At 35.4% G+C, this 13,786-nt stretch overlaps 1 protein-coding gene across 5 annotated transcripts in view; it reads right to left on the bottom strand.

Annotated features, from left to right (window-relative positions):
• CNOT6L (CCR4-NOT transcription complex subunit 6 like) overlaps window positions 1-13,786 on the bottom strand; it is a 102,425-nt gene that overhangs the window by 55,880 nt on the left and 32,759 nt on the right. For all 5 annotated transcript variants that reach the window (XM_030915578.1, XM_030915575.1, XM_030915587.1 and 2 more), the window contains exons 2-4: window positions 4,521-4,642; window positions 2,771-2,957; window positions 1,335-1,420 (exon numbers count right to left, since the gene is read on the bottom strand). In XM_030915578.1, coding sequence (XP_030771438.1) covers window positions 1,335-1,420; window positions 2,771-2,957; window positions 4,521-4,632 — 385 coding nt within the window. In that variant the 5' untranslated portion in view covers window positions 4,633-4,642. The remainder of the gene's footprint in view (window positions 1-1,334; window positions 1,421-2,770; window positions 2,958-4,520; window positions 4,643-13,786) is intronic.

Below are 13,786 nucleotides of genomic sequence, written 5' to 3'. Positions count from 1 at the left end.
AGGCAAAATGTCTCAACAGTACAATTTCAAATGTCTTGGGTTAATCCTCAATCCTCAGGAAAATATTTTAGATATAAGTATTCTCCCTCTCTACTTCATATGTGATTTTAAAAAATCAATAAAATCTTACAGAGAAACTATAAACACAAGATTCAAACCATTCATATAATTGTCTAATTTATGAAACTGAATAAGGAAACCTAATTATCACATGTTATTTCAACCAATAATATCATCATTCTTTCTATTCTTATTCAAATTTCATTCTTAATGATCCATTATATGACATAAGCAAATGCAGGCAGAAGATCATCATGGAAACTGAAATAGTCTTTTAAGAAGGAAAATAAAATCTATGAAAGTGTATACTTTACAAGGCTTTGACTGATGTTTATTCCTCATGAGCACAGAAGAAAATGTTTAATACAGAATATTTGTATTTGGTCCTATTAATTCATAAACTCTTATATGCTACGCCATAAGAGAAAATTATACAAATTTCAATGTTTCTATGAATTGAGTGTGCCTTTCATCCCAAATTGACTGAGAAAGACAGTCAGAGAAGCATGCATTTTGGATTAACACGTTACTCAGAATAATTTACTTAACAGGTATAGCTAATTTTACTATTATAACGTTTTCTCTCCTATAATCACATCAATGCTATTTTATTTAGTCAAAAGCTAAACATGAGGCATTCTGGCTGAGGTTTAGACTATTATTATGTAAAGTAATTCCTTTTTTTTTTTTTGAGACAAAGTTTTGCTCTTGTTGCCCAGGTTGGAACGCAATGGCGCGATCTTGGCTTCCCGCAACCTCCGCCTCCTGGGTTCAAGCGATTTTCCTGATTCCCAAGTAGCTGGGATTACAGGCATGTACCACCACACCCAGCTAATTTTGTATTTTTAGTAGAGACTTTAGTAGGTTTCTCCATGTTGGTCAGGCTGGTCTCAAATTCCCGACCTCAGGTGATCCACCCGCCTCGGCCTCCCTAAGTGTTGGGATTACAGGCGTGAGCCATCACACTCGGCCTAGTATTCACTTTTTTTTTTAAGTGTTAATTTAAATTATCTCTTCTAAGAAATTTCAGTTTTACAGAAAATTAAAGGTAAGATATAAAAACCAAAAAATTTTCCCCTTACAAGTTTGTTAAAATGATGGCACATACTGAAATCTTCAAGTTCAATTTGATACATAAAGAACTACTTTTCTTTCAAGAGAAAGCACACGTAGTCACATTCTCAAAATCATACTAAAACTTAACTTTTAATTTAAAGACCAAAATGCTCTTTCAAAGGATCAGAATACCTGAAAACTGTTTAAAAGTCACTTACCTTTCAAACCTAGAGTTTGTAGCTGGAAGAGCCGACCAAGTTCATAAGGCAAAACCCGTAACAGATTGTTATTTAAAAGCAATTCCCTGTTTTTTAAAAAAATAAAAATTTAGTTTAATATACTAAGTTTTATTAACATCTGTATTTGCCATTAACGCTCCTTCTAACATACTCTGAGTGATTGTTTATATTCAAGGCACATTTCTATGTGCTCATCCAAAAACACTGTACAATATAAAATTACTATGAAATGTGTAATTGCCACTACTATTAACAATGTTTCTATTTCTGTGATTTACTCATTCTCTAGCTCACATTAAAGTTGGAGGTGTAGGAACTGCATTATCATTCTCAGGCTAAATCTACCCCCTTTTTTCTCACCAAAAATGCCTGTCAAATGCAAATGTGACAGATATCTTTAGTATCTAACCAACAGATATCCTTGAACCCCGTCTAATCAATAGAAAAAAGTACACATTTTTACACAAACTTCAGGAATAAACTGTAATTAGTAGCCAATCACCTATACCTTAAGTAACTGAATACTACTCTAATCATATCAAAATACTAAGAAAACAAACCAAAAAATTAATAAAAAGATTAATAAGAAACAGGTGAAGTATATTAAAGAAGACAAAAGAAAATGTGAAAAGATGAAAAAATACTATGATCGACAATTACTGACACAAAACATAAATATTAAAATAAAGCATAGATAGTACAGACAAGAACAGGACAGCATAAATAAGATCTAACTTTATGACTGTGAAATTTTGAGCAGACTATAGGAAAAAAATAGCACCCTCATTAGTGGACGACCAAAAGTAAAAAAAGCAAGTAAAGGATAGTGAAGAACAAGATTTTAAAACAATGTTTAAGTTTAAACATGTGACGGCAGTTTTTAAAAATTATTACTCAACAGATAATCATTGGAAACATTTAGATAAGATCTTAAGATTTCCTGTAAAAATTTTTTTAGGATTTCTTTAGGGAATTTTTAAAGAATCCCTAAAAATTAGAAATAAATCCTGTTCATCGGGTTTTAAGGTTTCCTTAAGGAGTTGTATTATGAAATACAAATATACTTTGACTCATATAATAGAGATATGTTATCAGTTGTATTCATCAGCAAAACTTCATTTTTCAAGTATTTCTGATCAGTCTTATCACATCGGATAATGAGACTTACTATTTTACCTCACCCCACCTCAAGTTTGTCAAGGAAACTGGTAATACAAGCACACTCTAATTCAGGACCCTCCAAATTTAAAGAAAGGAAAAGAAATGAATAACGTAGGCCAACTCAAGCACTATGCTTAGACAGTTTATATAATTTGATAGTTACAACACACAGAAATCCTACAATTGAGTAACATCCCTAATTTTCTTAAATTTAGAATTTTATATAGTGAGTCACGTCTGTATTACTTCCTCACCTGAGAGACACCATGTTTCCTAGTTCTGCTGGTAAACTTCTGAGTTTATTGGATGACAGATCCAGGTAAACCAGATTATGAAGCTTGGCAATATCAGGTGGAATGCGACTAAGGTAATTGTCATTTAGGTGCAGCGCTGTCAAGTGTGTCAATGACCAAAGTGATGTACTTAGGCTCCGCACTCTACCTAAAAGGCAAAATACTGAAGTGTAAAACCCCAGGCCCAAGATGACACCTAAACTACAAGGGCTAAAAAGTGGTAAGAGGGGCTGCAAATACACATGGATATTGTATCTCTGACATTTTAGTTTTTCATTTAATGCATTTGATTGCTTCCAAACACGCCTGGCCTGGCCCTCCTTTACGTTCATGCCACTTTCACATGACAACCACTCTTTCTCATGAACCTTCCATGTATTAAATGAGAAGTGGCAAAATGTGGAAACCGTTGGAGTTTAACTGAGTAGTTCTCAACCAGAGGCAATTTGGTTTCCTCAAAGGATTTGGAATGCCTGGAGACATTTTTGGTTGCCACAACTGAAGGGGTATTACTGCTATCTAGTGAGCAGAGGCCAGGAATGCTGCTAAATATCCCACAATGCACACAACAGCCCTCCACTATTATTCAAATCAGTGTCAGTAGTGCCAAGGTTAAGAAACCCTAGATTAACTTAGTAAGATGGGCTCATATTCATTCTTTTGACTACCAATCATCCATCCACCCAGTTACCTTTTAGCTAAATGTGCAAGTAATTCTTGCTATTGACATTACAATGTGGGGTTTAACTCTTTCAAATGAATGCCTACTGGGGAAAAAAATGGCACTTTATATATAATCTGTATTATACCAATTCATAAAAGAAAAATAATACTTATATTTTTAATAAACTTTAAATTTTGTAGTAATTTTAGATTCACAGAAAAGTTACCAAGATAACATAGAGAGTTCCTATATATCCCTCCTTCAGCTTCCCTAACATTAGAATCTGCATCATCACCATTGTACATTTGTTGAAACTAGGAAACCAACACTGGTGCATTACTACTAACTAAACTCTAGACTTTATTTGGATTTCACCAGTTTTTATACCTTTTTATTCCAGATTCAATGCAGGCTACCATTTTGCATTTAGTTACATCTCCTTAGTCTCCTCTGGTCTATGACAGTTTCAGCCTTTACTTGTTTTACATGACAATGACAATTTTGAGTATTAATCAAGCTAGGTATTTTGCACAAGGTCCTTTAGCTTGAGTTTGTCTGATGTTTTTCTCATTATTAGACTGGAATTATGAGTTTTTAGGAATCACATTTTATTTTACCCAATCCCAAACAGGTAGTAAGGTCCTATAACATAGTTATTATAATTTATTAGAATAAATAGATAGCTTCCAGGTTTTCTTCTTTGCCGACACTGAGATAGGAGGATGGCCAAGATTTCAATTTGCAAACATAATTACTCTGAAATAGCCTAAATGAAATCTACTATATCAAAGAACCTAGTTTTACTTAGAAACTAAACTCCCAATATCCTCAATTCCAGATGCCTGCTCAATGTAATTAATCTCAAAGAATGGAAACAAAGATACTCAGTCACACATAAAACAGATAAATTAAACACTAGTATCTCAACATCTTGTAGCTTTTCAACTAGTCTGTCTAATTAAAAATGTACAACAAAAAATATAGCAATACTCAACATTTTTATTATCACTATTACATGCCAGATTAAATGCTTCAGATTCCACTCACCCGAGATTTCTAATTCTGCCCAGTGAGATTTTTTCCCATTGGCTACCTCCTCTGCTGACATGATGGTATAAATTCTGCGAGGATCTGGAGGATCATATTTTTCCTTTGGCATCCCTATTAGTCTGTTTAAAAAAAGAAAAAAAAAAAAAGGAGATCAACAATTATTATAATCTTACTTCAAAAAAAGAGAAAATAAGATAGGGTAAACTCCTTTTCTCTCCCCATTACCAGTCTAGTAAGTCATTTTATACTACAAATTCTCACTTGCAGAAAAAGAAAACACACACATTATCTGCAGTATGCTAGGATCTTGCAGGAACTTATTATCAGATGCCTCAGGGAAAATGCAAATAAGCAACAGCACCGGACTTTGCAATGAACATCATGGTTGCTTCCTGATCCCTTCCCTTCATTTAGCTGTACTGCTTTCCCAAGTAGGAGTTTCCAGAATGGACTCTGACCAGTCTAATAGCATCAGTAATTCTATTCTCCTTTCCTCAGTGATATTCAGATATCCCATGCCTAAGACAATCAGCACATGACATTCCCCTTGCCACAGAGATTTAGTTCAGGAGTATCTAATAATCACAAAACCGCAGAACTCTTTCTATGTTTATAGGAAAAGCAGGCTTCTCTCTCCTGCTGGTCATAAACAAAGAAGAATACAGCCCAAATTGCTGTTGGCAGCCATGCAACAACAATAAGGAAAGTCAGCCATGGAAGGCAGAGTCTGGAAAACAGAAAAACAAAGGCAGAGTCCTCACTGAATCACACCTGTAGCACACCCAAATGCTGGCCTTTTCTGATACACAAGCCAATATAGTTCCCTTACTGTTTAAGCTAGTTTGAATTGTATTTTCTGTTACTACTAATCAAAAGTGTCCTAATTAGTATGAGTACATATCTTAGTTTGCCTGGGTCAGTCTTGGTTTATATCTGTTGTTCTGAAGCAATTATTATTACCATCCCTTTTCATGCTCAAAAGAGTCCAATTTGGATGAGTTACATGGTCACCCTAATCAAAACTAGTATACTCATATGTTGTTTAACAAAGATATGTTCTGGGAAATGCATTGTTAGGCAATTCAAACGTTATGCAGCACAGCACTATACTGTGCCATCTTCCTGCTGTAACTGCCAAAATAATCACTGAACAATCATCAATGATGACCAGCTAGACATAAAACTCATCAAATGTGCTAGGTATGAAGTAGGTGACAAATGGCTCTAAAAGTAACCTTATTCAAGGGGTCCAACATAAGAAGTACTGCTTGGTAGTAGGCAGAAAATAAAATCCAGTTCATATCTAACAAGAATAGCAAATGACACAACCTCCTGAGCCTAAATTAAACTCCTGTATGCTTTCAATAAATTGCCACATAGTATTTATATTGGGTTCTTTGCTCATATTTTAACATATATACACACACCCCAAAACCAAGTGTCTGAACCTGGAACTGTTTGCAAGTAAAGTTTAGACCTTATATCCCAAATTGAAGAGTTGCTTTCAGGTCATCTGAAATTTGTTACATATAGAGATTAATTAAATTTGTTACATATAGAGATTAAAGAAAAAAGAGATATTCTATCATGTAACAAATCAAAATGCTAGTTTATAAGAATGCAATCAAACTTTCTCATATTATCATTTTCTCTCACATTTCTAAAGGGAAAATAGTCATTCCTTTCCACTTACTTAAAGGAGCAAAGAGAAAGTTTTCCATATTTGTTCATATGTTAACAGTAATTAGTTTCCAACTTTCCAGGTTAAGCTCTTCAACTCTAATCTTATCATACAATTTGGGCGATGCTAAGCCGTATTTTATTTTCCATAAATGTCTCAGAACTTCATATAGCACAAAGAATATGATCATTTTCCACAGGAGAAGAAATTTGATTTCTACCATATTCAGCCTATATATAATACTTCTGAAAATAATGTTTTTAGGTAACAAGGTTTTCAGAATTTCTGCTGTACACCATAAGGCACATGTGTCTCTTTGGGTACTTTTGTGTAATAATGTAAGAGTCTACAAAAAAATACAAGATTAAGCAAAGCCAAATCAAACAGTTCTAGATCCAAAGACGCACTACATAATCATTACCTACAATGAAAATGGGTAAAACACCCTAAATTTGCAAAAACATATAGGTTTCACTTTTTTTTTTTTTTGGAGACTGAGTTTTGCTATGTCGCCTAGGCTGCAGTGCAATGGTGCGATCTCGACTCACTGCAAACTCCGCCTCCCAGGTTCACGCGATTCTCCTGCCTCAGCCTCCTGAGTAGCTGGGGTTACAGGCGCATGTTACCACGCCTAGCTAATTTTTGTATTTTTAATAGAGATGGGGGTTTCACCATGTTGGTCAAGCCGCTCTCGAACTCCTGACCTCGTGATCCACCCACCTTGGCCTCCCAAAGTGCTGGGATTACAGGTGTGAGCCACCACACCCGGCCCAATTTTAGATCATTTTTATAAAACACAGGGCATAGGATTAGAAGGCAATTTAATCTGTTTTAATCACAGCTCCCACTAGATGGGATGTTCCTTAAGGAGACTATGTTTCTGTGTGGAGACACATCCTTTTTATATCTCTATACAGTTCCCGCCACATAGGAAGCACTTAACATGTATTTGTGGAATGATCAATGATCATATGCTTTATAATCCTAAAATCTGCCACCTTCCTCCCTCCCTACTCATCTCACAGCCAATTAACACCCAACGCTTTTCTAAAAATTGATACAAAGAAATGGTAATTCATCCACATGTTCAATTTTCCCAGATATTTTTAAAATCTAGATAGAAGATTAATAATTATCATCTTTTCTGGTGCTCCAATTCTAATCTCTAAAACAGATACTATATGGAACTGTATTTCTGTTTTTTAATTCTGCATGTTTCAATCTTTGTAAGTCCATTAAAATTACAAAATCTCTTCCTTAAAAAAAAAAAAAAAGCACCATAAAATGTTTACCAGTATCTATAATATGTAAAAACCAAAGTAAGATCAATACTATTCATATTAGGGGTCAGAGGTCTCTTTTGGATTTGATTAGGATGCCAATAAAAATGATTGAAGCTAAAACATTTCTCATTTGAGTTTACTAAATAATTTAGTATAGTTCTGGTCACGACTGCCCCCAAAACCAGGTTTTCATGGTGCTTTAAAAACAGGCAACTTGGCCCAGCAAGGTGGCTACTGTTGGTAATTCCAGCACTTTGGGAGGCCAAGGCGGGCGGATCACTTGAGGTCAGTAGTGAGGTCAGGAGTTTCAGACCACCCTAGCCAAAATGGTGAAACCCTGTTTCTACTAAAACTACAAAAATTAGCCGGGTGTGGTGGCCCATGTCTGTAAATCACAACTACATGGGAGGCTGAGGCATAGGAATCACTTAAACCCGGGTGTCGCAGGCTGCAGTGAGCCGAGACTACCCCACTGCACTACAGCCTGGGCAACAGAGTGAGACCCTGTATCAATCAATCAATAACAGAGAACTCAATTTCAGGAAATTAACATTATTAAATCCTTCCGTTCAGCTTTATTTTCCCCTCTCAGGTCTCGGCATCAACTTTCCACCTTGTAGGCATACCACAAAAATCTTAAAATTATGAAATAAATTATTCAAATGTAACTTCAATCTCTAAATGTGACACTGATCATGTGGCTTCAAATAGTCTCATATACAGCTCAGTGCAAGACTTAAATACTGAGTGATTAACATTTTTCATCCAAGAAAGCGAAATGTTTTATTTGGGAAAACGTAGTGCAATTAATTTCTTATCTTTAATTTCAAACTAATGAAGAGGCAGGTTTTTTAAATAGTTTTTCCAAGAGTTTCTAATTTCTACAACAACTTACATAGATTCTCAAAAGATCCTCCCATTACATCAACCATATTTATACTGGGAATCCCGATTACATAACAAAGCCTGTTAGCAACACCTTTCCAACTTCGCCATCCAACTTCATTTCAACACTATGTAAAACACTCCACTTAGTTCCCCAAATACTACACAAGCTGCTTTTTGAGTCTGCCATTCATTTACTCTTTATTTCTTCATTTCTTAGCGTGTCTCCTACAAAGGCCTCAGAGACTCTGAGTAAAATTTCTGAGAGTAACCATCAGTCCTAGATAAGGAACCCGATTTTCTCCTACATCTTATATACTCCTTACATTAAAAAGTTTTAATCTCCATCACCAAAGGCTGATTAAACACTACCACAGAGTGAAGACTTTAATAAATTTGTCTTCGGTTCTATTAAGCAAAAACTTCAGATAACGCTGTAAAATACTGACTTCATAGAAAATGTATTTCAAAGCTGGGCACAGCAGTATACTCCTCTGGTCCCACCTAGTTGGGTGGCTGAGGTGGAGGGATCGTTTGCAGCTAGGAGTTTAAGGCCATTGTGCACTATAACCACACCGCTGAATAGCTACTGCACTCTAGCCTGGGCAACATAGCATTAAAAAACATTAAAAAATATGCAGCCTTAAAAAAAGAGTGAGCTCACGTCCTTTGCAGGGACATGGATGAAGCTGGAAGCCATCATTCCCAGCAAACTAACACAGGAACAGAAAACCAAACACTGCATGTTCTCACTCCTAAGTGGGAGGTGAACAATGAGAACACACGGGCACAGGGAGGGGAACATCACACACCGGGGCCTGTTGGGGGGTGGGTGGCAAGGGGAGGGAGAGCATTAGAACAAATACCTAATGGATGCAGGGGTTAAAACCTAGATGAGGGTTTGATAGATACAGCAAACCACCATGGTACATGCATACCTATATAACAAACCTGCATGTTCTGTACATGTATCCCAGAACTTAAAAGTGAAATTTTAAAAAACATTAAAAATAAAAAAATGTTTAATGTCTTTTGGGGGGGGTTGTATTTTAGTTTTTAAATTTATAAGCAATATTATATGTAACGCTAGGTCTGCTTTGCACAGAAAAATTTAAATTTAGAGTTTCCAAAACTGCAAATAAATCTACATAACATGCTATTTCAATGAAAGGTATATTTTAAAAATACATATGAAATACATCCAAATATACTACCCCAAATCTCAAGTTTTATATGTAGCACTAGGAAAATAAACCAGCATAACTCCCCCTGAAAAAAAACAAGCTGGCCAAATCAAGGCAAACTGGTAAAAGCTAGAACTAAGCTTCTGTAAATACTGGTCATCTAGAGTAGCTTACAAAAAAACAGAAGCCTCTATAGTGTATGTGAAGATGTAAGTCCTATAGCGTTAAATTACAGTTTCTCTCTTACCACCCTAAGTGTAAGGTCATTTTATCTCAGTCTGTAGTTTGGCACAATTAGTGTTATTTCATTTAGGATTCAGACTAAAAATCCTACAAGCACCGGAGTGCTTCATAATGAATCAGACTGCTAACTCAATGAAATCTAACCCAAAATACAAATCACTAATCATCTCAACAATAGTTTGCAAAATCAGTCATACGCAGAGATACAGATGCTGGCAGAGTTCCTAAAATTGAAAGAACACAAAAATAAGCCTATATGAGGCTTAATTTAGAGTTCAGAGTAAATATCAATAACTTATTCCATTTTACACATTCTCAGATAAATCTGTCTTATATTGGCATTTATTCCCAAAAGTTACAGAAGGGAAAACATGTATTTTTGTGTGTGTGATTTACTACATACTCATCTTAATAAATAACTATCCTTCCCATCTGGTCTTAACCACTATAAGCTCCCTTCCTGAGAAAATGTGTCTGTGTTTATCTTGCTTAACAAAGCAAATAACTCTTGCACTGTGTCATTTTTTAAGTTTAATATCTTTGTTGTTGTTGTTGTTGTTGTTTTTAGACAGTGTCTTACTCTGTCACCTAGGCTGGAGGACAGTGGTACAATCATAGCTCATTGCAAGCTTGAAATCCTAGGATCAAGTGATCTTCCCTCCTCAGTCTCCCCAGTAGCTGGGACTACAGGCACATGTTATCATACCCAACTAATTTTATTTTATTTCATTTTTATTAGAGATGAGGTTTCACCATGTTGCCCAAGCTGGTCTTGAACTCCTGTCCTCAAGAGATCCTCCTGCCTTGGCCTCCCAGTGCTAGCAGGATTACAGGCATGAACCACAGCGCCTAGTCTTTTTTTTTTTTGTAAAGAGACAGTGTCTACCTATGTTGCCCAGCCTGACCTCAAACTCCTGGGGTCAAGCAATCCTCCTGCCTCAGCCTCCTAAGCAGCTAGGACTACAGGTGTCCCCACTACACCCAACTATAATATTTACTTTTAACTATACGCAACTATTAATCATTACAACTGTCATACTAAATTTGTACTTCACCTGAATGAGATAAGCAGCTGATACTACAAAAACTGCCCCTAGCAAACTATACTGCATGTAGTAAGATCATATTGACAAAATTAAAGATTTATGGCAATCCCAAGAGCTTAAATGACGCCCTGGGATAAAGAAAAATTTCATTAGCAATCCCATTCCATTTCCATACCAAGGGCCTGTGGATGGCATTTGTCTTTTTTAAATTATATATTCAACTAAAGTTCATAGATTATAAAATAATGCAAACATGTTTTAAAAAAAAGACTTAATTCCAAGTGTTCATGACATCTCCAGCTCTGTGACCACTCTAAAAAAAAACTTACGTTTTATAATGGCAAAGTCACTCATCATTATTGAAAAAAATAACCTTCAAACTTTTGAGGTCTAATGTTTCTGACCAGTTTAACATTTACTCAAGAAATATTTACTGTATGCCTATTGCTCACTACTGACATTTACTGTACCAAGCACTAGGGTGCTTCAATAGTGAACAAGATGTACATTGTCGTCACCCTCATGGAGCATATACTGTTTCCACAGCACTACTTGAAAAAGAAAAGCTATACAGTAGTTTGCTTTTCAATAATTCTGCAAGGAATTTGGCATTTCTTGTTACTACTTTCTTTTTCTCCCTCATCCGGTAGTTGCATTGTTCTCTACTGTCACTACTCTAAAATAAGCAGAACAACTAAAGGGAAAATAAAACATTCTTATCACAAAGGATGAGGGTGATGAATAACCGATAACCTCTGGCATGGTCAAGAATAGGTGGAGAGAACAGAGTTCCCAGGATAAGAATGGGAAGTTTTAAATGGCCTAATATTGGGGAATGTGACTGAAGATAACGGGTTAAACACATACTAGTACATTTAACTTAAGATGACAGCAACTGGTTTCCTAAATCAGTGATACTATTATTTTCTACAATCCTTGCTAGCAAACCAAATAATTAGATAACCCAAGGAACAAGGAAATACTTGGACTCAATATGTCTTATTTCTAGTCAGTTTATTCTTGGGGCTCTATTTATTAAATATATCTCAAGTCAAACACTAGTTATCTATGCAAATAAAATGCATAGGCATATGTGGCAATAAAGCCCCTAGATGAATATGCGAAAATGTTATTGCTTGTTATACATCTTTCCAAAGGTAATTCAAAGATAACCTTACGGCAATCCAGAGATAACTTACAGGAAGCTTCTGGCTCTGGAAAGCGATGAGGGCATGGTCTACTTGTCAGTTATAGTAATGCCGGAAGGAAATAAAGGAGAAAGAATTAGAATACAATTCCTTTTCTGCATATTTAGAAACTTTCTTCCATATTTGAGATACAAGACCACAGCAGCAGCAACAACATGAAACATAAATACTAAAATAAAAAAACAGAGACCAGACCAGGGGTTATAAATCTATCAATCACTTCAAATTTTCAAAAATAATGCTACTATAGACATGTTTCATTTTATTTCATTATCAATATGGACAACTTAAGCTTATGATTTTCCTCCCAGAATTCCAAATTAAGTATTAGTCTCCACCTAACTTAACAATCACAATGCTTTAATGCCTTGCATTTAATGCCTCCCACTCATCTAAAGATACTGAATCTAATCTAATTTTTTTTTTTTTTTTTTTTGAGACTAGGTCTCACTTTATCAACCAGGCTGGAGTGTAGTGTGGTGCAACCTCAGCTCACTGCAGCCTCAACCTCCTGGGTTCAAGTGATCCTCTCACCTCAGTCTCCTGAGTAACGAGCACTACAGGTGTACGCCACCACCATCTAGCTAATCTTTGTATTTTTTTGTAGAGTTGGGTTTCACCATGTTACCCAGGCTGGTCTTGAACTTCTGGGCCCAAGTGATCTGCCCACCTCAGCCTCCCAAAGTGCTGGAATTACAGGTATGAGCCACTGCACCCAGACTTCTTTTCACTTTTTTGATTTAGTTTGTGTTTTCTATCCCCTCTGATATGTACATTTGCATCTTTTTTTAATGAGTATCAACTTCCTTCTCATCATTCTTGGCTTAAGTCATCTTTCACCTCTTCTTCTGTATATTTCCCCATGCAGAAATCAAGTTAATTCTAAAATTTATATAGAAAGACAATCTAAAATAGCCAGTACACTTCTGAAAAAGATATAAACATAGATGTGCACAGTATCTGATTTTTCAAGACTTACTAAAACTACAGTAATCCAGAGAGTTTGGTATTCATGAAAGAATAGACATACACAGTTCAATGGAACAGAACTGAGAAACTAGAAATAGACCCACATACATGATCAACAGATTTACAACAAAAAGATAACCATAGAGAAAGCACAGATTTTTCAACAAATGGTGCTAGAACAATGGTATATCCATATGGAAAAATAAATAAATAAACATCAATCCATACCTTGCATCCCAAAGTAAACTTACAAGGACCATGAGCTTAAATATAAAACCAATAACTATAAAACATTATAAGAAAACATCAGAGAAAAGTCTTTGTGACCTTGAATTAGGCAAAGATTACTTAGACATAGCATAAAAAACATGATCCATAAAAGAAAAAATACTGATAAACTAACTTTTAAGAAAAGTTAAGACTTCTGCTCTTTGAAAGTTGAAGGAAAAGACATGTCAGGGTTTAAGAATAAATATCTGCAAAACACGTACTTAAAAAAAAAAACTCTCCAGAATATATAAAGAATGCTCAAAACAAAATAATAAAGCAATCTTATTTTTTAAATTAACAAAATATTTGAACAGATACTTCAAAGAAGATACACAGATAGCAAATAAGCACATGAAAAGATGCACAACATTAGGCATCAGAGAAATACTAAAAACCACAATGAGATATCACTACACATTAGAAGGATTAAATTTAATAACTGACAATATCTAGTGCTGACGAAGATTTGGTCTGCATGCACACGCACAAGACAG

This window comes from Rhinopithecus roxellana, chromosome 2 (assembly GCF_007565055.1).
Source record: "Rhinopithecus roxellana isolate Shanxi Qingling chromosome 2, ASM756505v1, whole genome shotgun sequence".
In the NCBI taxonomy this organism is placed as follows: Eukaryota; Metazoa; Chordata; class Mammalia; order Primates; family Cercopithecidae; genus Rhinopithecus; species Rhinopithecus roxellana.
Note: the sequence above shows the minus strand (reverse complement) of the source record. Positions and strands in the feature narration are given on the sequence as shown.